This window comes from Dryas octopetala, chromosome 9, assembly GCF_963921425.1.
Source record: "Dryas octopetala chromosome 9, drDryOcto1.1, whole genome shotgun sequence".
Lineage (NCBI taxonomy): Eukaryota > Viridiplantae > Streptophyta > Magnoliopsida > Rosales > Rosaceae > Dryas > Dryas octopetala.
In genome coordinates, this window is record NC_141374.1 from 3,939,648 (window position 1) to 3,964,811 (window position 25,164).

Sequence of the window (25,164 nt, forward strand, 5' to 3'; positions counted from 1 at the left end):
CTAGAAAAAGATGGGTGACCCAAACGATAATGTCATAGCTCGGTAGATGAGACAACAAGGTTCCAAGAAGGCTTGGTGGTAGAGTTAGGTCTGGAAGATGCCAATGCCACCAAGTAATAAAGCCCTTCATATTGCCTACCCAAACCAATCATCCTTTTCATAACTAAGTTCTACATAAGACACCAAGAGGGAAAAAAAGTCACTGAACAATTCAATACTTGAGTAATCCTACTCACGGATGGGGTGGACACGGGTCGGTTTGGTTCGGTTTAGCCCCCAAACCGTAGACCAAACCAATGCCTTTGGGTTGGTGATTTTTCAAACCAAACCAACCCACTGAAGGTGAAACAACCGAACCAAACCAAACCAATTAAAGTCGGGTTAGGTTGGTCGGTTTGATCGATTGGGCATGTCTCAAAATACAATTAAAATTTAGGTACAAATTAGAAATGAATGAAACTCTCTTTAAGTTATAAAATTAATGTCTTTATTTTCTATACATGAACCCAATTCAGTGCATGTCTGCTTTTATAGTAGAACAATTACAATCACATATAAAACAAGAAAACCATATATGTGAAACAATAATATTAATATATTAAAGAATAAAGCCATGTGAAATATTAATATTAACTTATTATGATATTAAAGAACATAGGCCATGAAACTAGGGAAGGTGAGATGAGTTCTCATTACTTTGAGCCTTTGACCATTCTAAACAAGGTGAGATGAGAAACTAGACATGTGAATATTTAATTTAATTTTTTATTTATTTTTAGGTCAGGTTCGATCGGTTATTTGGAACCTCAACCCGCTAACCAACCCATTTGAGCTCGTGTGGTCAGGTTATGAACTGACCTCTCTAAATTGGGTGTTAGAAACCGAACCAACCCAACTCATTTTGGTTAGGTTGGTCGGGTTGCATTGGGTTATGTCCACCCTTACTCACGGACATCAAATCAACTTTGAAAGTTGGTACACATAAAACATCTCGCATATATATGGATGAATTTAATGATAAGTTGTTGGTATAAGTAATTGGAGCTTGTTCTCCACTAGACATGACAATTGGCGGCAAGGTAGTATTCTTGATACTATGAGTGAGTACATGTGATGAAGAAGTAATATGATCTGTCGCATCACTCTCAATTATCCATGCATCGACGGAGGTGTAGCGGTGATTTAGACAAACCTGTAGAAGTCCCTGCGACATTGGCTTGAGAAGCAGCTAATTGCTCAGTTTCTTTAATATTCATGATAGAAAGGATTTGTTGAAACAGGGTATCAGAAAGGCCGAGCATGGCTGACTTCAATTCCTAGACGGAAGGACCGTCAATCACAACCACCACCACCGCGATTTGATTTGTTGGACTTATGGAGACAATGTCTATGAGGGTACCCATGTGGCTTATAACATGTCTCAATGGTGTGATGGTCTTGATCGCAATGGGAACAATGAAGCGATTTGCGGCTAGAGGAAGAAAAATCTGACTTCGACTTTGAGCCTTGGCGAACAGCCATGGCTGCCGTTTCTAAAGTCTCACGGGAAACACTCAACTCATGTTGCTTCTTCTCTTGAGAGATCAAGGAGTATGCTTGTCGCTATGACGGTAATGGATTCATCACAAGAACTTGTCCTCGAACCGAACTGTAGGATTCGTTCAATCTCATAAGAAACTATGTGATTAGCATGTCGTTTTGCTGCACCACAAGTACATGATTGAAGGTCGTTTTAGGAAGCCAACTCGTCCCACATGCCTTTCAATTTCTTATAATAGGCTGCCACAGATAATTGATCATGTTTAAAATAAGCAAGGTTGCGTTGAATTTTAAAGATTCGAGGGGCTTTACTTTGAGAAAAACGTTCTCGAAGGTCCTGCCAAATTTCATGGGCCATGGTTGAGTAGATAACACTATCAACAATATCTAGTTCAAGGGAATTCAGGATCCAAGAAAGAATCAATCGTTGCAACGTTGCCATGAAGCAAAATCATTTTCCTTGGATTTTCTTGAAGGGTCCTTCATGGTGCCATCAACAAAACCTAGTTTGTTGTTGGCACTCAAAGAAATCCTCATGGATTGGCACCAGGTAGCATAATTATCTCTGTTAAGAGGTTTGGAGACTAGGGTCATTCTGGGATGATCGAAATGATGAATAAAATAAGGATTTGAGGTATTAGATGAGTCCCCAACCGAGCTTTGTTCATTGACCATGGTGGAAGTCGACGACACAAAGAAAATTAGGATAAAATAGCAGCGGAAAAAAAAAAAAAAAGAGCTAGGGTTTTTCGTTCCTTACTTTGATACCATGTAAAACTAAGATAAACAATACAATTTGTGAGAATGATTATTTCATTCCACGTTTGTATTATTTATACAAGAGTATCCCTACAAAACATTAACTAAAGTCTATCTCTAACTTTACAAACAAGGAAGGTAAATATTTATACATAAATAAGTATATTTAGAACTTCCTATTCTACTCCTAAATTGGTGGAATAAGGTTGACTTGTCGACATTTTTCGCTGACCCATCTTTCTCCACCGGTTGAAAGAACCATTTCATCGTCTACCACCAGTGTTTTCTAAGCTTTGAGTTCTAACAGTGTTTGTTTCCCCATTGGAACAAAAGTCATAGTCCTCGTTTATATATTTTTTGGGTAAATATACTGAAATATCGTTACAGCCCTAGTCGTGGAGAAATTTTTCGATATGACCCTAATGCCATGTGGAATATCAACGAAATATTATCAATCCATTTAAATTATAATATGTATTACAACTATTAATATGTGAATCTTAAATCATATATTTTTACCCTTAATTATTATACATATTTTATTATAATTAATTTAAATGGATTGATAATATACAGAGGGTTATATGACCATGCGTATGATACGACCATTCAATGCTACGGTACTATACTACTATGTGTTTCTCAAGTTTATTGTTTAGATTGAGGATGGGCCAAATTGGCTATACAATGTACTTGCATTAGATGTTTCACATTATAACTAAATAAATAAAGTCCCTTTCTTGTGAACCACTCTCCATCCGTTTTGAGAGTCAACTCACCTCCCCCCCCCCCCATCTCCCACTCTCCTCACCCTCTCTCCCACGAGAAATTATTCAGTGAAACGGATATACCACTAACGAAGCTGAATGGTATATCTCTTCAATCTCATTGGCTTATTTTATGATTTGGAGACCATATGTTTAATAGAAGAATACAGCTTTAAACAAACGACGTTTGTAACTCTTAACTCACATTCAACGAAACGGCGTTTCCATCAACGCCATAAGGCCCAAAACTGAATCGCACTCTGTAAGACTACCACTTTCAGATTAGAGCTTTTGGATTTGTGAGAGAAAATAAAAAGCGATGCAACTCCTTAAATCGTCTGCAGATTCTTTCAATGGAGTTCAAAGGTATAAAATCTTTTTACACTGGGTTTTTTTTTTTTTGAGATTTTTCTCCTGTTTTCAAAGGTCTAAAATCTTTTTACCCTTATGTTCGATTGTGTCAATTCTCATGTATTCATGTCTTTTTCTCTCTAAATTTATCTAGGTTTCATGAATTTCATCATATTTTACTTTTAGGTTGTTTGGTTCTCAGGAAAGAACTAGAATTCAACAGAAATAGAGTTTTGGTTGAGGACAATTGTCAGATTCTTTTTTAAGTATTAATTTTACAAGATTTTTTCATACAACCATAATGTATGGACATGGCTGATCAATTTAAATAACGTAGTCTATGCTTACTATTAAATCTTTCAAATGTCATTGTAGTACTACGTAGGAAGCTCTATTTGTAGATATAATTGAACTTGACTAGTTATATGTTTCTTGTTTTAGCTTGCCATTTGATTAATTGGATTTTAATGGGTTTGAAAACATGCATGTTCTCAAAGGTTCTGTGAGGTTTTGATGTTGTTTAGAATTAAAAGAAATGAAATTTGGATATGCTAAGCAGGATAGCTTTTAATGTCCGTGTGAACAGGATAGCAAATCCAATTGATCCTTGGGTTGTTTATTGTTGTGGATGGAATTGCGGGCGAGATCAACCAAGATATAATTTGATGAAAAGCTTACAACTGCAATTGGAAAGGAGTTATACACTTTGCTATGCAACTGTAAAGGAATTATAATTATGATTCATTCATTAGAGAAGATAATTAATTGATGAGTTTCTTTTATGCTGAATTGATATCTTTCAATCTTTTCAGTATATGGAGTGAGGTTTATGGAATCATATTCCTTGCAGAAATTGATTTAGTAACTTAAGTACTGGTTGTGATTTATGTTGAGAGTATTGAACTTTGATGTGATAGCTAGTAGACTGCTTGAATCTTCCTCGATTAAGTCTGACCATGATTCATATGCATTTTGTAGAAATTCGCAATTCATATTGGAGAGGTTGTCATCACCAAATATTTTTACACTCACATGAACTCCATTTGTTGTTCTTTGCAGTTGTTATATATTTAGTCTTCCAGCTTGAAGACAAGTGTAAAACTGAGGTAGAGATTTGTAAGATGATTAGTCTTACTGAAGTCACTCTCTACAAAATCTACAAGGAGCTCTTGGAGAGTAGGGACAATTTATTCCCATCTAATTATACTCTAGTTGCAACTCCAGAAAAAGCGTTTCCTACCACTATAATTGCTTCAAGCCATTGTTCAGCTGATTCATTGGATGTGGAAATATGATGACATTTCCGAGTAACTGTTGGTTGTAGGAATTGAAGAAGTGATTGCCAATGCAAAGAAGATTGCTAAGGAGTTTGCTACTTAGTCGAGGAGAAAACTAGCTTTGTCAGTTATTTTTAGTAAATTTGAGTTGTATTGGGTACAAAAATTAGAAGTGTGGCATATATTGTTAGATCCCTTTGTGCAATAAATTATGCATTGGTGTGCGTTTATTTTTTTTTAATCCTTTCAGTTCAACATGCCAAAAAAAAAAATTCATTTACTTATGAATGATAGTGCTGGTTGCTAAAGTCTACTAGCACACAGCATAAAACATAAGTAGCAGCAGATACTCTAGTCTACAGGTAAAATACCCTGGTTCATTTGAATCGGAGTCCTGTATAAGAAGCCTGTAAAAGATTAATATGCTACTGAATGTCTAGGCTGAATTAATATTACTTTGATGATTAATATGCTAGTGATATATAACAATATTGCGTTTTCAATATATTTCATTTACTGTATATTTGAATAGTGAATACCAAAGTAATAACTAATAACTGAAACATATATAAACCCTTAAACCTTATTCAAAATATGAAAGGTGGACATAGGTTGGAACAAAGTATACAAATGAGGTGGCATAAAGCATCCAGCACATAGCCAAATTCCATATTTGGTCTTAAAACATGTAATCAAAATTATAAACCTTCAAACCAAAAAACAAATCATACTACTTGAACACATCACTTGGTACTTCTTCTGTTCAAAGCCGATTATTCTAATACGGAACTTTAACCTTGAAACCGCCATTGAAAGTTATGACAATGAAAAACATCACCGCTAAAATTATCACCATAAAATTTATACATCGATTATTACTAAAACCATAAACATCGCTCCCACCTACACCCAAAAATAATATATTAAGTCAACTCAAAAATAATACATGCCAAGAGTAAAAAAGATTAGTAATAATTCAATTTATTTTTCCATTACACATTACCTTACAAAAATGCTTAGACACTATTCTTTTGGATCTTGTTGGTACGTGGCAAAACTTGTGGATGAATTCTGCCATTACAAAGTAAAAAACATGAAAAATAATATCATTATAATTTCTAATTTTTTGTTCTAAATTGTGATTTCAACGTACATGAATGAATTCATCTCATACCTGACCCAAATGTGGCATATAATCATCACTTTGTCGCATGCTTGTAAAAGAAAAATTAGGCGGACAATATGTCCAAGTAGAATTTGGATCCTAAAAGAACAAAAATAGTACACCTTTAAATTTGCAAGGTACGTTGGATCGAGCTACATATATTGATAATATATATTTGATGACTAACCAAATTTAACTAACAAAAAAATTAAAATATGAGGGTTCTATAAAAATCATAAAATCCATACCTGATTTTTAAAGTTCACAGGCACATCGAATGAGTTTAGAAAACTTGAATTATCTGGTACTTGAAGTGAAGTATGTGAAAGACCTACATTGTTTGGTATAGGTGAGAGACCTACACTACTTGGTATAGGTGAAGGATCTACCCTCTTTGGTTGCTTGATTTTCTCTGCACAAAAAAGTAATAATTATCACTATTGTGAACATTAATTAGAAGAGATTAATATAGTTATCAATAATCAAAAAGTTAATATGTGTGAAAATTTTCTTACTAGATGAGACTAGATTTTTTGATGTTTTCTTTTTCCGTTTCTCCAAATGGTTTTTCAATCTAGCATTACTTATCCCTTTTGGCCTCACACATGAAGGATTTAACACTGGTATCTCATCAAATGAGCAATCCTTCCCATTAACCTTAGCAAGAGCATTATCATTCAAAACCTCCTTGCTTACTTTATTAACATCTCCCTTTGACTTTATTATCTCTTTGTCAATTAATTCTTCCATCTCTCTCAATTTTTGCACTGCAATTTTACTGGCACTATCCATCTCTGCGCCTTTACTCAATATATTGTAAGCTATTCGCATCAAATTATTTCGACGCAATATCACTGGTTGTTTATCCTTTTCCTGTAATGATCCACAATACTCATTTTCTTCCAATCCTTTCTTTGCATCTTTTGTCCAACGCTTCAATATATATTGAGCTGGTATCTGAGTAATATTTTTCACATTTATCACCCTTAGAGCATGACGGCACAACATACCAATAGATTCAAACATGTTGCAACTGCAAGAGACGATGCAGCCTAAAGAGTTTAATATGACAATGTAAGCTCTTTTATGACCCTCTTCATTAAGCTCAAAGGTTTGGACTGTTCCATAAATTCCAACTTCATGCATCGTTACTGCCAAGCTAGCAATAAACTCTTTCTCAAATAATATAAACATTTTTCTTGTGTACATAGTAGCAGCATGATTTAGAATTCCACTACTTTTGGCAGCTCTGGAAGGTACACCCTGATTGCAACGAAAAGTTTCTTCAGCTTCTTTTGAACGCATCTCTTCTGTTGCTTTATCATACTGATGCACAAATTGAGTAAGACTTATCGTTTTACTAGACATATGATGAAAAACATTATTTGTGCTCTCACTTCTCTGTGAAGATCTTATCCTGGCAGAAAAAGTATCTTGGCTAAAGGTCGAACACCATTTTGCACGAAGGCTATATAATGTCTTTAACCATGTGTTCTTTGCAAGGTTTAATGTTGCAATTAAGTCATCTCAAGCAGATTGAAATTCTAATTCTGTCTCACATCCATAAAGACAATAGTTGAACATCCTCTTAAACTCAGGGTTTCCATAGTGACTTGCCAAATTTTTTGCTGCATTCAATGATATGTGCCATGTGCATAAACAGTGACATGTCTCAGGAAAAACCTTCTCAATGGCATTTGACATTGCTTGAGCTTGGTTTGTAAAAATAGTCTTAGGCTTTCGACTTCCCATTGATTCTAAGAATGTCTCAAACAACCAAATAAATGAATTAGTTGTCTCATTTAACAAAATAGCATAACCGAACAACACGTTATTCCAATGGCTGTTAACTCCCACAAAAGAAGCACAAATCATGTTGTACCTATTGGTACGATAGCTAGTATCAAATACTAGTACATCTCCAAAAGCTTCATAATCAATTCTTGACCTTCCATCTCTCCAAAAAAAATTTGTCATACGATTTTCTTGGTCCACTTGCACTGTGTAAAAAAACATAGGATCTTCAACTTGTCTGCGCTTGAAATGATCGATCAAGCTTTGAGATCCCTTGCTTCTAGCAAAATATTTTTCTCCTTATTAACTAGGTTGTAGCAATCTCTCTTTGTAAACCCGACATTCTGAGATCCGCCAACTTCTTCGGCTAAATATCAGTATGTATTTTTTGTCCTTATACCTGCACCAACCATAGATTTAATCACACCCACATGAGCTTCTGAAATTTTCCTATTTGATCTTAAAAATTGCCTCTCTTCTGGCTTAGCAAGCTCGTGGTTATGTTCATGATCAAAGCAAGAAACTTTCCACATACCATCATCTTGTAATGCAAATCTAATTTTAGCTTTGCAACCTGTTCATGTTTCTAGTCTATTCACCATCTTCACTTCTGAATGATCACTATCTAGTCGAAAACCTTCTTTTGAGCACATATGATTAATTTGCCGCAAAACATTTTTTGTACCATATCTTTTTTGTCCCTTCCGAACACTAAATCCCATTCTTATAGCATAATCATTGTACAAGTTAAAAGCTTCCTCTTCAGTAGACACAATCTTTCCAAGCAAATCTTCATCAAAACTTTCATAGTGATTCACAGTCATTAGATCTTCCCCATTATTTTCTTGAACATATTCTTCATCACCTTCGAATTCAATAACTGCTTGTACAAAAATGATTAAAACACACAACATTAATTCATGTGAAACCAAGAATAAACACATAAATAAATATTATGTACCAAAAAACTAATAAATCAAGAAAATTAATCTATGAAGTTCATATATATTATATATATATATATAGAGCGGCTCTCTATTGCGGATGGAAAAATTTGCGGATGAATAAGGGTGTAAAATTTTAGCCGTTAGATCTAATGAATGGCTTAGATTAAAAAATAAAAAAAATTATTTTTTTATTACTTTTTTTCCCCTTCACTCGTGAACCCCCCTCCCTTTCTCTTTCTTTTTTTTCCTTCTTTCTTCTTCTTCTCGCGACAGCAGCCCTTTTCTCTTTCTTTCTTTTTTCTTCTTCTTCTTTTCGCGACCTCACCCTCTCTCTCTAATTTTCATTTTCTCCAGCGTCCCTCCGTCTCTCTCTCTCGGCGTCTGGGGTAGTTGATGGTTCAGACACTGCCGGAAAAAAGTCAACGCCGCCGAAAAAACCCTTGATTTTTCCTCGCCGTTGATCGGATGAACAAGTTGAGGGCGCCAATGGACTCACTGTGGCCTGGAGAAGAAAACCCAGTGGTCTACCTCCTTAATTCGCTAGAGAACAGCCGATCAACGCTGAAGCGATTGGTTCTGTTTTTGTTTGATTCGTCGAAAAACTTTGTTTTCTGGGTTTAAAAAGAGAAAGGGGGTCATGGGTGAAGGGGAAAAAAAGTAATAAAAAATAATTTTTTTTATTTTTTAATCTAAGCCATTCATTAGATTTAATGGCTAAAATTTTACACCCATATTCATCAGCAAATTTTTCCATCCGCAATAGAGCCGCTCCCTCTATATATATATATATACATGATTCTCTTTGCTAACAAAAACATTCTCAAGTAACCAAGTATGAACTCGAAAGTCTAATGAATTATGGTTGTACATGCAATTACTTACTTCAAGTAAAATTATCTTCTGATTAGGAAACCTTGTCATACTACATGAGCAACCATTATCTAGATAGAGTAGTAGTATGATCATTCTTTTGTTCATGCAAACCTTTTTATTTTTTTCTTTTTATTGGCAGTGACTAGATTGAATTTTTATGCTGAGTCAAAGTACCTTCAGTAATCAACGTACAGTGTTGGCATGGATGAGTTTTGTACAATAAGCTAACTTTTTTTAAATTAATTCCATGATTCTGATTTAGATAGATGAAACATCATAAATTCTTAAGAAAGATACGTCATTTTTCATCTAAAAAGACATGAAGTAGAAAACTAATTGAACATGGTCATTAATTATTTTCTAAATAAACTGATTGCCCTAAATTAAAAGCACATTATGTAATTTTTTTATCAGAAAGCACATCATGTATTAATATATATATATGCTACTTAAATTTAATAACTAATATGTCTCAAAAAAATTTATAACTAATAGAATATTTATTTCTCCAACGTTTTATTTAGCCACCAACAAGTATAAACAATAATAATTTTTATTTCAATTGATCAACAATTCTATTATTATTATCATAAGAGGTTATAGTATAAAAATCAAATAATATCAATATTTCAATAGCTATTGAAATTTTCTGAAATACCATACAAACCAAAATTGAATATTGTGGGGTTTACCTTTATCAGTGGACATGGCAGCAGCACTGCTACTTGCAGACATCCTGACGTCAAGGTCAAAGGTTTGAAAATGTCTAGAGAAAAGCTGCAATATTTTAACTTTAGGGTTTGTAAATTTGACAAAAGGTTTAGAATAGCAATATAATTTTGATTGAAATAGCAAATACCGTACTGTATCTTTTTTTTTTTTTTTTATGGGGGACTGGTTTGGAGGAACGCCGTTTATTTTATTCATAAAACAACGCCGTTACTTACTGTAAATGAAGGAATATGTATTGATAGGTAGTAATACACGTCATTTTAGTAAACCAATTAGATTGATCTGATATACCAGTGGACATTGCCACGTGATATATGAGTACTACGGAATAATTTCTCCTAAGGTAGAAGACTAGTCATTTCCCCTTTATTAGAAAAAGTTGTTCTACAAGAATCTCACTTTCAGGTGATGGAGTAATGAAGCAAGCATGTAATGGATATTCGATTGCCAATCACTTCAATAATTCAGTGTGGATTTGATTCTTGTGTCTTGAAAATAAAAAATCCTTAATTTCGCTAGCTTGCTAACACTATTGTCCAGGTTTTGGGTTTACATAAGAAGCTAAGATCAGAACAATTGCTTTCCTTCTAAAAAAAGTAAAGGTTAGTATAGCTACAAATTAAACCTTCAATTTTGTGATCTTAAACAGCCTCCAGGTAGAAGGAAACTAAACTTGTCTACATTTTTTATCAAATAAGCAGGAAGATGAACTGCAGAAGCTGAACGGGGTATTGGTCCCAACTTCTTAATCAACTCCTGGAATGTGTACTCTTCAGGCAGCATATCAAAAAGATCATCTCCATGACAAATACGCTTCTGAATTCTTTCATAATTCAGGAATTCTCTCCGCCTCACACGGTCTGCGTGGCTATAAGCAGTCATCTTGAACACAAAGTCTTTAAGATATCGAAAGCAAAAACTGCAATGCCATCCTGCATTAGATACTTTCACATGCAGTATAGGGGCTTGGGATCTCATCAGTATCTGACATTATCAGAATATCGCCATAGGAAATCCCTGCACGCCGAATTAAGGCATTCATAGCTACACGTTGCTTTAACTCAAGATCAAAGGGGTCTGCATGCATGCGACCCTTGGGGTAAAATTTTGCCAGGAAACATATCGTGGACGATTTTTTCCTCAGCAAAGGCAAATCTGCTCTGATTTGAAGCAAAGAAGAGAGGTTTCGGGATGCCAGTGAAAGTGGTATTTGACTCAAGGATTATAAATTTTGTGACATATGGATAAAGCTCGTGCCACCTGATATCAAGCAAGTCTAACTCATTGCTGAAGATGATGCCATCAAAAACACGGCGGGGATTGGTACAGCCATAATAATATATAGATTAGATTCTACAACGTAGCATAATAATCTTCATGATATATATATAAACTACATGAGAACTCACTTTTGCATAAAGTTCAATGAAAACTATTACAACCCAGATTTTTTTGGCCAGGTTACAACCCAGCTTTGAAGAATGCCAAAAAGGGAAGGAGCATATCCCCAAAATGAAACTTTAATAATATTCTCGATCTCACTAAATCACAAGCAAATAACCAATTCAACTTTTCCAGATACGGGCAAAATCTGATATAAATCAATAGTCCTAGGATTCTAGACAAAGTTGGAATAAACAAAAACTAGAATAAAGAAGTGTTGGCCTTATAGTCTGATATCAAGTACACACATAATTGTGCCTTTGATTCCTCGAACCAAAGTCCCTTTGAGACCCTTAGAAGCAGTTTCAAAGAACCACTATAACGCATGTGCAAAGCATAAAATCTCCCAGTTGTACTGATAGACAAAATTTGCCCAATTAAGACGGATCAATTGTTGCATTATGTTAACCTGGGTCAGAATCCCTTCAGATGTATAAAACAGATTCTTCAACAAAGAAAAAGAGACTACAAAGTATTACTCCCACCATAATGATGTGGACCTCTTCATTCCATTATAGCCACTTCTTCCATGATTCCATCTCATCAATGGCTTTGAAAACAATTTTTCCTCCAAAAGTAGGACCTTGTCTAATTAATTTCATGCAAGGCAAGCTGAAACCATTATCTGATCACCATTTAATTAGTTTCCAACCAATAATGCTTTGAAAGTCAAAATGCACAGAGTTCATTGATTTACTAGTGAATTCCCATTTCATTTTCATTTTAACCTGAGTAAGGTGGTGTTGAAACTAAATAGCATTTCTAATGTCAAACCTCCTTAGGATGATATAAAGAAACAACAGAAAAATGAGAGAAGAACCAGCCCACAACTAACGAGCAATCTAAAGAATCAAAGAAGAACATAGAACAAAGAAAAGCAAACCAAACCCAGAAACCCAAAATTCAGCAAGCAAGATCAGTTATAATAGAGGTATGTGTAACATTTACAAGATTTTGAATATGGCAAGTGCAGTGCATAATCAATTAAGCTAGTTACGAAGTAAGAAAGAAAACTACAAAAGCCAAAGTCTTTCGTTATGCATCAAAATCTTTAAAACCCAAAACAAAAAGGGAAGAATTTTTTTTTTTTTTTTTTTAAATCGAAGCTCTAATGTATTGTACGGAAAGAAAAGGAAAAACTTGGTGAAATTAGTGAAACATGGAGATAAATAATTTATCTCTATACTTTGAATTATTTCTTAATTAATGAAATTGTCTTATTCGTGATGCGTTTCGTATGGAGTTTGGCGACGAATACAGGGTAATGCGTTTCGTAGGGAGGTGGAGGCTGGTCTAATGAAGTACAAGCCAGATATTATAATTAGTGTGCATCCTTTGATGCAACATATCCCTTTGTGGGTTCTCAAATGGCAAGGCCTTCAGAAGAAAGTGATTTTTGTGACAGTTATCCTACATGGTCAGTTTGATAAAGCTAATCAAACTTTCCATTTCATGCGTGCTTATTTTAAAATCATAGGCAATCATACAATATATTAACATTGATATATTTTCCAGGTTTCATCCTGGGGTGAATAGGTGCTACCGCCCATCACAGGAGGTAGCTAAAAGGGCTCTATTAGATGGCCTTGAAGAGTCTCAGATACACGTTTTTGGCTTGCCCATCCGGCCTTCTTTTGCTCGTGCAGTTCTTGCCAAGGTGCGTTGCATGCCTGATATTGTGTTTGTATGTATGGTTCAATGTGCGTGGTTGCTGAATATTCTTAATGGTGCCTTATTGTTTCTTTCTAATTTGTGGTTGCATAGGATCAACTCAGAGAAGAACTTGAAATGGACCCGGACTTGCCTGCAGTTTTGCTGATGGGAGGAGGTGAGGGAATGGGTCCTGTAAAGGTAACCGTCCTTGCTTGTTAAAACCTATACTTTGACACACTTTTACATGGGAAAAATACATTTATTTTGAAACATATGTAAACTGTCTTGCTTTTTCCAATTTGTACCCAAATGGAAAAATGGATGGGAGCTTGTGACTGCATCATAACAAAGGTACATTGAGAGGGTTCCTATCCAAATAATCCCCTACTAATTTGCATATTTCCATGCACCTTAGACTAATGAATTTTTATTGGTTCCCATCTTTCATAGGCTGGACCTGGAACAATTGCAGAGGCATTGATCAGGGGGCTTCCTATTATCCTCAATGACTACATTCCGGGACAAGTTAGTGATCATTTTCATCCCTCTCTCTCTTCAATTCATGCATTTTCTTAGACATTTTAATTAAAATTTGATCCTTTTCACTTGAATTGGCAACCCCAGGAAAAGGGCATTGTGCCTTATGTGGTAGACAATGGGGCTGGTATGTTCACCAGAAGTCCCAAGGAAACAGCTAGGAGTGTGGGTTTTAAGAGTATCATTTATTAATAGTATCATTTATGTCATACTCCTTGGAAGCATATGAAATTATGAAGTTTTAAGAGTCATTTCTTAAACAAATTTGCATAAAAAAAGTGTTGTTAACATTAATTTGCATAAACCAAATTAATGTTGGGTTTACAGGGGTCCAAGTCATAAAACGATATTAACTAGTTAGCTATTGATTGGGCTATCCTAAGTTCTAACACGTGAGCTGATTGGGCTTGCTAGAGTATAGGCCCGAGTATGTCTCTTGAGTGGCTTGAACTCTAGGTTCAAGTCTTGTTTAGTTCTTGAAGCTTTGGTTATTAAAGTTTACCCCAGTTTTGGTTCTGACAAGGCCTGATCTGCATTAATAGTTAATTTGGTCTCAGAATACCCTGCCATTTTTTTAAATCAACATTGTCATGTAATCTGATTTTGCAGGTTTCCTGGGAAGGTCGTATTGATGCTCTTGTTCACCCTTCAATGATATTACCCTGTGAGACAAATGCTGCAAAAGAGGACAATGGTATGCAACAAATAGGACCATACAAAGGAAATAGTGGTGAAATCCAAAAAAGTGGATCCTCAAAAAGCATAAGGCTCATTATGACACCACTAATAGGCATCATGTCGAGTAATTGTGATGTATCTGTCCACTTGGCTTGCTTGAACACGTGGTGTTATCTAGTGCATAAGCTTGATACTTCTCTCCATGATTCTTCAGTGATCAAACTAGTGGTAGAGCCTATCTTTGAAGCAGTTTTTCAATTTGATCATGATGGTAAGAGCGTTTGGGCAAGGAATCTGTGCATAGATTTGCTTGATGATTTCATATGGGCACAATGTAAAGATCTAGATTATGACTCACGTAACCAGGTAAGCCATCAGTTATCAGCCAAAAGCTCCATGAATGTACCCTCTATATCTGGAAATTACTCATGGAAGCAATATCCTATTAAATGGTTGCCGTGGTGGTATCTGAGCATTTGGCCTTCCATTAAAGATGATTAACGTTCTCATCTGTCAAGCATCAAGGGAAACTGGCTCTCGTGATAACAGAAATCCAGCTGGTGATGCTTCTTTAAGGTATTTATATCTGTTTTGAAAGGAGTTGAATTGGAGTTCAAAAGGTCATCAAATAATTTTAATGATATTATGTTGGGTTTGAAAGCAATATTGAAGTTCATAAAAAATATGTGTGGAGAAGTAAGTTCGGATGGTAGTGACTGAAATGACTTGCATCATATATCCCTTCAGTTGGTTGAGGCTTTCAGTGAGGAGATAGATACTACTATAGTGGGATCCCCTCTTTACAAGGTGGCATTAGACATGAAGTATATTGAAAACCTGCAAACAGTTGCTGACATTAAATATGCAAAATCAGGTGTCTGCTCTATTGCTTACATGGATATGGTTTCCCCAATGGTTTATTTAAGTGTACTTTATTTCTGTGTGGTGGTTCAGGCAAATTTGAGTGTGGCCAAAACAGACTTCATTCTGCAGGGTATGCAGAAATATTTTAAATTTATTTTATCATCATTTGATCTCCTGGAAGGTCTTATTGTACAAGCACATTAGACCTAGCTGCTTAAGTAGTGGATAGCAGTAGCAGAAGGTCTGAAGTACTACATAAATGATGTGAAGGATTTCTCATTATTGAAAATGGACTCTGACAGCAAATATTTTGTCGTCTGCCATCTCTTGTCCTACACACTAGTTGTATGCTCCTGCACCCAGAAAGACTTTATGTCAGCAAATATTAGAAGCTCCTCAGAAGAATCTCATCCTTCTCCGCAGGTCAAGGTTGAACTGAACAAATTATCACATTGTGGAAGTCACGATATGGTTCTCTCTGTGTACCTCATTGTCAGGGTGTTTCACTATTGACAGATTCTCTGAGGATCTTTTTTCAATATTGGACTAGTGCCTTGACAAGTATACTAGCGTGGTTGCGTGTGCAGATGAGCTTGAGTTAAACTTCAAGGATTTGGATCTTCATCTCATTTCCTTATATGGCAATGTTTTGATATGTACTTCGGAAGAATTCCGTTCTTCAGAATTAATTTCAGATGGAAATAACAAGTATGGCTGTAACTACAAGGTCTCTAGCAGCATCACATGCTGCTGGACTTTGGCCATTAGGTAAGTTCAATTGTTGTCTGTTTGAATTTAGCCGAAGTCCGTGTGAAGCAAGTGAAAATCAGAAAATATTTCTCCAAGTTATTGTCAATGAAAATCACTACACATTAATTGTTCTTAATTGAGAAAGAATGTTATTTGAACAAAATGTAATAATATGATAACATTAGGACATGATTATTTCTCCAGAAGCTTCACCTCTTCCGCCACCACTTATCATGTTTCACTTGTTATTATTATACAGATATACGAAGTTGTTGCAGACAGAGAGGAACAGACTCACCAATTGGTCTTTGTGTGGCCTCAAGGTAAGTCCGGGTGCCATTTTCTTGCCTTTCATGTTTGGGTTGCACCTAATAAAATTTCACTAATGTAGATGTCTCCATTCGATATGAAAGTTGCAGGGTGTATTCTGCATTGGCACACTTCATCAGTTCCCTTCACTTGAAGCAAGATATCCTTTCCTTCTTCAAGGTTTGTGCTTCTTATTTCTCATAGCAAAACTAAGAGATATGATAGACTATATACCAGTTCACTACCATGAGTTGTGCTTCTAAACTTTTACACCAAACCTTTACCCTTATCCTTTAGTTCATGTTTTTTTTTTTCTTTTCTCTGTTCCTCTCAAATTGAAGCAATTTTAGAAAAAAGTTGTTACTGGATGAAGTGAAACCCAGCTGCTCAAATTACTCATGATAAATAGATAATGAGCATGTACCGGCTCCTTTTTTATTGAAAAGATTGAAGAGTTTGTTTAAAAAATTGAGATTTACTATGTGCTGCCTTGTTGGAGACCTTTGATTAGAGTGTGTCCCTCGTAGGAAAGAACAGACAACAAAATTAAAATAGTTGGAATGGGCTTTCCTTCTTATCTCATCTTGCAGCAACATTGAACTTGAATACGCAATTGCTTTGGAAATTTTTAAAACATTGTGTATTGACTTTAATTCTTGCACTAGTAAAATAATAATAATTAACCTTAAAGAAAACAAAAACAGAATTGTAGTTGTATAAGAAGAGCAACTAAAAATTATTGCCACACTCCTTTGACAGCATATTGCCCATGCTCTTACCAGTATAAGATGCAGGGCTTTCAAACTACTTTCATCAAACAACTGAAGTGAAAATTTGTCCTTTAATATATGTTAGACCCTGGTACACACACAGTGACACTGTTGTGTTTGGCTCGTTGAAGTCCTAGCTGGTTTTATGATTCCTAATCAGTTTAGGAAACTAGAGAAAAGTATGCACAAGGATTTCCTAGTAGCTTTAGGAAATAGTTCTCTTGTATTTCTAGTTGATTTAAGGTTAGATTTAGGGAAGAAAGTTGTTTTCCCTATTCTAAAAGGTTTAGGCTATCCTAATAAGTCAAGGAATGTAAGCTAAACCCTATAGTCTATAAATAGGGCTTGGCAGGTCTAAAAATTTTTAAGAGAGGAGTTTCGCAAGTCTTCATAAGTTCTGAAGAAAGGCAGAAACACGAGTGATAGAGAGAGAAAGAAGGAGTTGCGGGTAGAGGGTTAGTTTTGGGGTTTCAATAAGCTCTTGTAATCTATTTCTAATCTTCATAGTGCTGCTGTGATTCTCTAAAGATCACATGGGGACGTAGGCAAAGTTAACCGAACCTTGATAACAAATCTTTGGTGTTCTCGTGTGTTTTTCTTTTTGCTGTTTTTCTGTGTGCTGCTTGTTCCTATCGAAAAAACTGCTATAAATCTAAATACATCAAAGAATAAAGTCACAAGGGGGTTTAATTCACTACAGACACAACCTGTATCTTGTCATTTTTTCATGACTATACAAAGAATTCAAATAATTTGTTATCATCCTGCAACTTAAATGTTCTGGATTATTTCCAGGCTAATATTAAAGATTGGTGCACTTACAATCATATTACTGCAACTGTCAAATCCTTGGATTGTTTTACCACTACATGTACATGTTGCAAAGCTATGTAGAAAATATAATTTAGGTTTAAATACCAATTAGCAAGCATGCCCTGTGTTGGTATGTATAAACGACCATCAGGCATGAATTGTACAAGAAAGTAAAAATTGAACACATTTCCCCAAAATTTTATCTATGTAATAGACTTTTGGCACCATATAATTGAGAGTTAAAAAGAGATCCACAAGAATGCGAAAGTTGCCACCCATACCTCAACAACGTTGCCCACCAAGTAGGGCAATTGCTTGTTGAGCTTAATCTTTTCATGATTCTCCTTTATCTTCTCCTTGTATGAATCCAGCTCCAAATTTGTTCTTTGCAACTCTTCCTGGAATCCCACAAAAAAAAAGGTATCAGAAAAACACATGAACATTAGCATATTATATAATCCACTAACCCCACAACTCAGCCAAGTCACATACTAAAAAAAAAAAAAGCAGCACATAACTTATCTCAAATATAAAAAACTTATAATTTCACAAACAAAGTAAATTTACACAGAAACCCCCAAAATCCAATGGCTGCACAAAATCAAATTCAATTCCTTTAATCCTAATTCTGTGAATAATTAAAAGAAACCCTAAGTCACTCATAAGAGTCGTACCCTAGTGTACTGCAAGCGTAAGCACAAAGAAAGTGAGATATATATATATATATATATATCTATAAGGAGAGAAAGATGCAAGTTTTAACTTCTATCCTCCATGTCCAAGGCCTGATCTCGTCCAAGGTGTCAAACCACATGGAGATGGGACAATAATCACCATTATCTTGCAAGATAAGCAAGTGGAAGGCCTTCAATTTCTTAAAGGTGATCAGTGGTTTAGAGCTCCCATTGTTCCTGATCAGGCGCTTCTCATTAATGTTGGTGATATAGCAGAGGTAATCAGCACTAGAATTTTGTTTAGGCTCCTATTTAATTTTAATGGCATTTTGTGCATGTTACAAGATTTTAAAATGAATCAACAGTTTGGCTTATTACACATTAACCTGTACTTGTTTGTGATGCTACACAGATATTGACTAATGGAATAATTGAGAGCGCTAGGCACAAGGTAGTGATTAATGCAGAAAAGGAGAGGATTTCTTTGGCTGCGTTCAGCATCCCAGAATCAGAGAGAGATTGAGCCCTTTGGATGCCTGGTCAATGAGTCAAGGCCAAGATTGTACAGAAAGGTCAAAAATTATGGTGTCATCAGGGGAGACCACCAATTGAAGCAGCAAAAATATAAACTTGATATTTAGCTCTCAACTTTGCTATATTTATATAGCAGGTTTTACAATAAGAGTGCAACTTTCATGAATCATGCTGATATATATATATATATATATATATATATATATAAGAATGACACATTAGATGGTATAAAAATGTGGTATAAAAATGTGGTAAGTATAGCATTATTCAGTACCTAATGGTGTTATTTATTATCCTATCTATGAAAGACATAGAGATGGGATATGCCACTTGATACCATTTAGTTGCTACTGAGGTCATCGCAATATCATGTCGTTTAAGTGAAGCTAAGAATGCATTCATCCTTATGTGTATGGATCGCCACCATTTCGACACATTCGATGATATTTATTTTCATGAACCATAATCAGTGTATCTTACCATTATTGATCACAAAAACTATTCCCTATCAAGGAAATTTTAAAGCAATGGGACACATACCATTCATGAGGGGAAAATGGAAGATGAGTTTGATCGATGAAGTAACATTTAGGAAGATGACAGGCTTGACAGCAAACCTTGTCCCCTCGCCCATTTGAATGGAATTTGGACCTTTTCAGGAACTCTTTGGATTTTTCCTCTGCCACATTTCATCTTTTAAAAATAATTTAATTTCATCCCTTTCTTCCTATCTTTCAAATCTCCACTTTTCTCGCAGGATCTTATCACTTGCAGTTTTGGTTTCAATTTCAGGCAGCAAGCCAAGCAAAAATTGCAGTGTTGCAGAGTGGCATATATATAGGAAGACTCAAACCTCCATTACTTGCCCCATACATTCTTCTCCCCTCACACATAGAAGTACCCAACAACCTAGCTTGTTCTGTGTTTTCCCTTTAGATAATTAGATCAAACAAAAAATCTTTTAGAACACAGGTTAGAAGAACAGTCAGCGATCATATATATATATATATATATATATAAATCTTTTAGTCTATGTGTTTTCCCCTCACACAGACTTTAAATTTTCTGTTTACTGGTTTGATTACATAAGTTCTGTATTAAATGAAAGTTGCACTCACATTTTTTCTCCCACATTTATATCCCACTTGATGTGTCCAATTTATGAATACTATGTAAGATGGTATGAAATTGTGGTATAAAAATGTGGTAAGTGTAGCATTACTGTTAGGTACTTCTACAAATTAGTGAAACTAAATTAATCGGGACTCTTATAGTAGAAACAAGGCATAAATTTAATTTAGACACATAATTATATAAGCTATTTCAACGGGGTCCATGAACTTTAAAATATTTCAAATATACACCCGATCTATTATCTAAATTGAAAATTGAATTTATGTCCATTGATTCGTTGAGAGATCAGTTAAATGACAGCTTGGCTTTTGCTGACCGGGATTACTTGATGACGTGACAGCAAACATTTTCCGCCAAATGAGCGACACGGGCCCACAATTTAATAATAATAGAGAGAGTGAGAGTTTGTGGGTCCGTGTCAGGGGTTAGGTGGGTCCGTGTCAGGGGTTAGTGGACCCGTGTCGCTAATTTCCCGCCAAATGAGCGACACAGGTCTACCTAACCCCTGACACGGGTCCACAAACTCATCATTTCTTTCTCGCTCGTTGAACACAAGTGAGAGATTTATATTCGAATTTGAGGGAAAACGTGATGTTTTTTGGAGACTAAATAGTCAGGAGAGCGTTCGACGAGCGAGAAAAAGGTGATGGGTGTGTGAGCCCGTGTCAAGTGGACGTGTGTTGCTCATTTGGCGGGAAATGTATGCTAAGTTGGTGCCACGTCGCCAATTAATCCTTATTAGCAAAAGCCAAGCTGACATTTAACCAAGGAATAAAATTTCAGGTTTCGAGGAAATTTCGATGGAAATTTCGATGGAAATTTCGACGGAAATTTCGAAGATTTTAAAATTTCGACAAAAATTCAACGGAAACGACGAAAATTACTATCAAAATACGGAAATTTTGAATGAAACTTTACTATATGTTTATTTAACATATTATCTACTACATTGATAAAAAATATTGAAAAAACCAAATTATATGATAGATTTCATGTGATATGTGATGAATATAATGCGCGCTGGAGGCAAATACTGTTAAAAAAATGCTTCACTAATTAATAATTACTTCAATAACACCTCAATTTTATTTTTACTACAATATTGCCACATGAATTACAAAAGTAATCAATACCACATAAAGTTTCTAGGAGGTTCAAAATTTCCACTGTCTTCAGTATCATCGTGTTCAGAGTAGATGTAATGTGAAGAATAATCATTCCAAGATACTTCTCCAGCATAATTTTGCATGTAATTGCCAACACGCCAACCATATGGATCAAGAACCTGTTGTGGTTGAATTTACCCATAAGCATACTCATTAGAAGAGTTTGTCTCTTGTTGTGCCAATGAATTACTATCAGACTCAACCAAGTAAGGCAGATGTGGTAGGTAGAATATTGGAGGGTTTTGCTCATAATTGTAATTGTCACTTCATATCATATTCATATTACCAATTGGCAATTCCATATTACTAATTTCATATTAATTATTAATTTATTACCAACTCCATATTAATTTCACTAATTCTAAATTACCAATTCGGCAATTCTATACATGATACATATTAGATACTATTAAGTATTAACAAATCATACAAATTCCATATTAATTATTAACAAATCATACCAATTCTAATTTTATATCATATCATCACTTTCAACTTCCATATCAATATTTATATATCATACAAATTACACAAATCATACAAATCAAAATCAACCTTAAATTATACAATCAATTCCAAAATTATACAATTAAAGATTCAAAATTAACCCAACATCATACAAATTATACAAATCAAAATCAACCCAAAATCATACAATTAATTCCAAATCTATATAAATCAACCCAATATCAATATAATTTATTTTATATAAATCAAGTAATCAACCCAAGATCAATCAGCCAAACTTTATTGTAAATTGTAATAAGTTAATAAATTTAGAGCCATATTTGTTACCCCCCAACAGTTTTGTAGAAATTATCAATTAATAAAATAATAAGGAATTAAATGATACAAACAAAAAAGTTTTCTTATTTACCACATTTTCTACTTTTATATCCTTAGAAGTTAGATCCATCATCCATGCACGAATATGACAGACCAATTTTGGCCCATTATTGACGAAGTCAAAGGCCAACTTGTAGATGCAATTGATTGCTTTACTGGGAGTCTGGGATGGCCATTGTTCAAAGATGGCTCTAACATCAGCCACAGTCCGAGACTTCGAGGAAATCACTGTTGTGTTTGGCACTTTGGCTGTATACTCACAGTGAGAGAGAAAGGCCGGAGACTTCAAGGTGGCCGGAGTTGCTGCGAAGATGGCCGGAGTCCGAGAACAGAAACAGAGATCGGCGCTGCTGCAAGCCGAGAAGACGGAGGAGAGAGGCGAGAGAGAGGCGACTAGCAAGCCGAGAGAGGCGGCGCTGCAGATCGGGTTTCAGTCTTTCAGATCGAGAGAGATGTGCGATGCTTCAGGTGAGGCGTGACTGCGTGAGTGACTGCGTGAGGGTGAGGCTGTTAGCTGGGTAGCCTGGGTGTGTGGGTATTTGAGCGAAATTTCCACAAAATTTCGCTAAAATTTCGGCGAAATTTCCAATATTTCATCGAAATTTTCCGAAATTTTGTCGAATTCGTGTTAAAATTTTGGACCCCCTGAAAATCGAAATTTTCGGCGAAATTTTGCCGAAAACTTCGAAATTTAAACCCTTGCATTTAACTGATCTTTCAATAAATTGATGGACGAAATTTTATTTTTCAATTTACATAATAAATCAGGTGTATATTTGAAATATTTGAAAGTTCGTGGACCCCGTTGAAATAGCATATATAGTTATGTGTCTAAATTGAATTTATGCCTAGAAACAATTACAAAATTCGTATGTAATAAAAACATTACTAGCGTGTCAAAATCGCAATCCACACAAAAAACTAAATAAGAACAACAAGGTCGTCTTGGCCGAGTGGTCTATGGCGTGTGCCCGCTAATCCTGCGAGAGTTCAAATCTCTTCGTGCGACTTTTTTTTTTTCAGACCAAAAAAAAAAAAAAATCCACACAAATAAGGAATAATGCCTTCTCAGCTCCACTGAAAAGGACATGATATAAGTTATATAACAGAGATTCATGTAGCAACGACATGGTATATCATAAGTGGCATATCTCATATTAGTTCTATAGTTTCACTCATCATAAAGAGCCGACAATGTCGAAGGCAACGCTTAAGTACTGTTGGAGACCCAAAGTGCCCATGGAGCTGCAAACATTTCAGCTCATCGCCTACCAAACTGGTGCACATGTTTTATTCTTCAATGTCATTGTTAAATTGCCCATCAATCATGGATTCGAATCGTCTCCATTCTCATATTGACTAACCTCAAAGTCTATTTTCCCCCAATTTCCTATGATTGCAGAATTTCCTTATGGTATATATTTCAAACTTATTTTATTTTGAATTTCCTTATGGTATATGTTGCAGAAGTTCGTTCTATTGGCTCGGCTCGTTTACACCCCTAATAAAAAACGCATGAATTAAGCACAATTCATTTGATATTATTTGTTTCCTTTTTTAATTTTTTTTGAAAAGGAAAATTCAATTTTTAAACAAAAACTGAAACTAAAAAAATAATTTGATAAATTGCAAGCTTGCACAAAGTTGGAAACTTCTTCATATTTTTAATTTTTTAACTATTGTTGATTTGTTAGGTTTAAGTAGGCATATTCAAGTTTTTTACTAAACTGACTCAATTTTTAAGTTAGTTTCTCCTATTTTCCCATTTTCAACAAATTAAAATGATTGAAGTTTCTCTATTTGAGAAACAAAATAGCTATATAATCAAAGACATTCGAGTTTTCAAAGTCAATGATCCAAACACTTTGTCACATTTCTTTTATATGCAATACAATATCGATTATAACGATTCATATAACACATAAAGATGATTGTCAGGTATTCCTTTTTGCAAATCTCAATATCTCTAATTTTAAGATATGCTTTCTTCTAAGCTAGACTACTTTTATGGAATTTTCATTCTACTACATGTCAATGTCTACCTTATGTATGCAATTGGGCAATTCAATTCTTGTGAAGACGACGTTTATATCTTTCGAATTACACATGTAGATACAAGAATAGCCACAAGGCCCAGAATGGCTCTCTTAAGTATTTATTTTGGATGTTAATAATCCATAAAGGAAGTATTTGACCAAAAAATATATATTGCTTTCCTCTCGGAAAAAAACTTGAATTAGGGTTAAATCCTTTTCCTTATCTCATTTTTGTATTTACAATAAATTGATTCTATAAAGCAAGCTAGAAGTTGAAAACTTGAAACATTTAAGAAAACCAAATGGGAATTAAAAAACAAACCCTCAACAAAATTATCAGTTTATCAATTATCACTAATCATACTCTAGAAAAATTGAAAGATAAAAGGTTTGACTCAGATATCACGATGGCCCGTCCCATGAATTAAAAAAGACAAAAAATAAATAAATAGAAAGATAAACAGAGGTTTTGTGAAGCCCAATTTGTAGTGCACAAGGCAGACACTCCCACCGAAAAAACTAGTAATTTTGGACTCCAAAACCCAGCAACGAAAGAAAGCCCCGAAAAACTACTCTTTTCCAGGGAGTAAAATTTGCGGATGAATAAGGGTGTAAAATTTTAGCCGTTAGATCTAATGAATGGCTTAGATTAAAAAATAAAAAAAATTACTTTTTTATTACTTTTTTTCCCCTTCACCCGTGAACCCCCCTCCCTTTCTCTTTCTTCTTATTCTTCTTTCTTCTTCTTCTCGC

The 25,164-nt window shown here is 34.9% G+C and overlaps 1 protein-coding gene and 3 pseudogenes across 1 annotated transcript; 1 reads left to right on the top strand and 3 right to left on the bottom strand.

Annotated features, from left to right (window-relative positions):
* Window positions 1-32: 32 nt before the first annotated feature.
* Window positions 33-2,133, bottom strand: LOC147273238 (uncharacterized; annotated as a pseudogene).
* Window positions 2,134-5,716: 3,583 nt separating this feature from the next.
* Window positions 5,717-10,207, bottom strand: LOC147273239 (protein FAR1-RELATED SEQUENCE 9-like; annotated as a pseudogene).
* Window positions 10,208-10,686: 479 nt separating this feature from the next.
* LOC147273240 (uncharacterized) lies at window positions 10,687-11,544 on the bottom strand (the record flags this gene model as incomplete). The annotated part of the gene is given in 3 exon segments (XM_086257333.1): window positions 10,687-11,168; window positions 11,170-11,306; window positions 11,308-11,544. Coding segments are annotated over 3 exon segments (711 nt in total), but the record flags the coding sequence as incomplete, so codon positions are not given.
* A 1,036-nt stretch (window positions 11,545-12,580) lies between these two features.
* Window positions 12,581-19,218, top strand: LOC147273241 (uncharacterized; annotated as a pseudogene).
* Window positions 19,219-25,164: the final 5,946 nt, after the last annotated feature.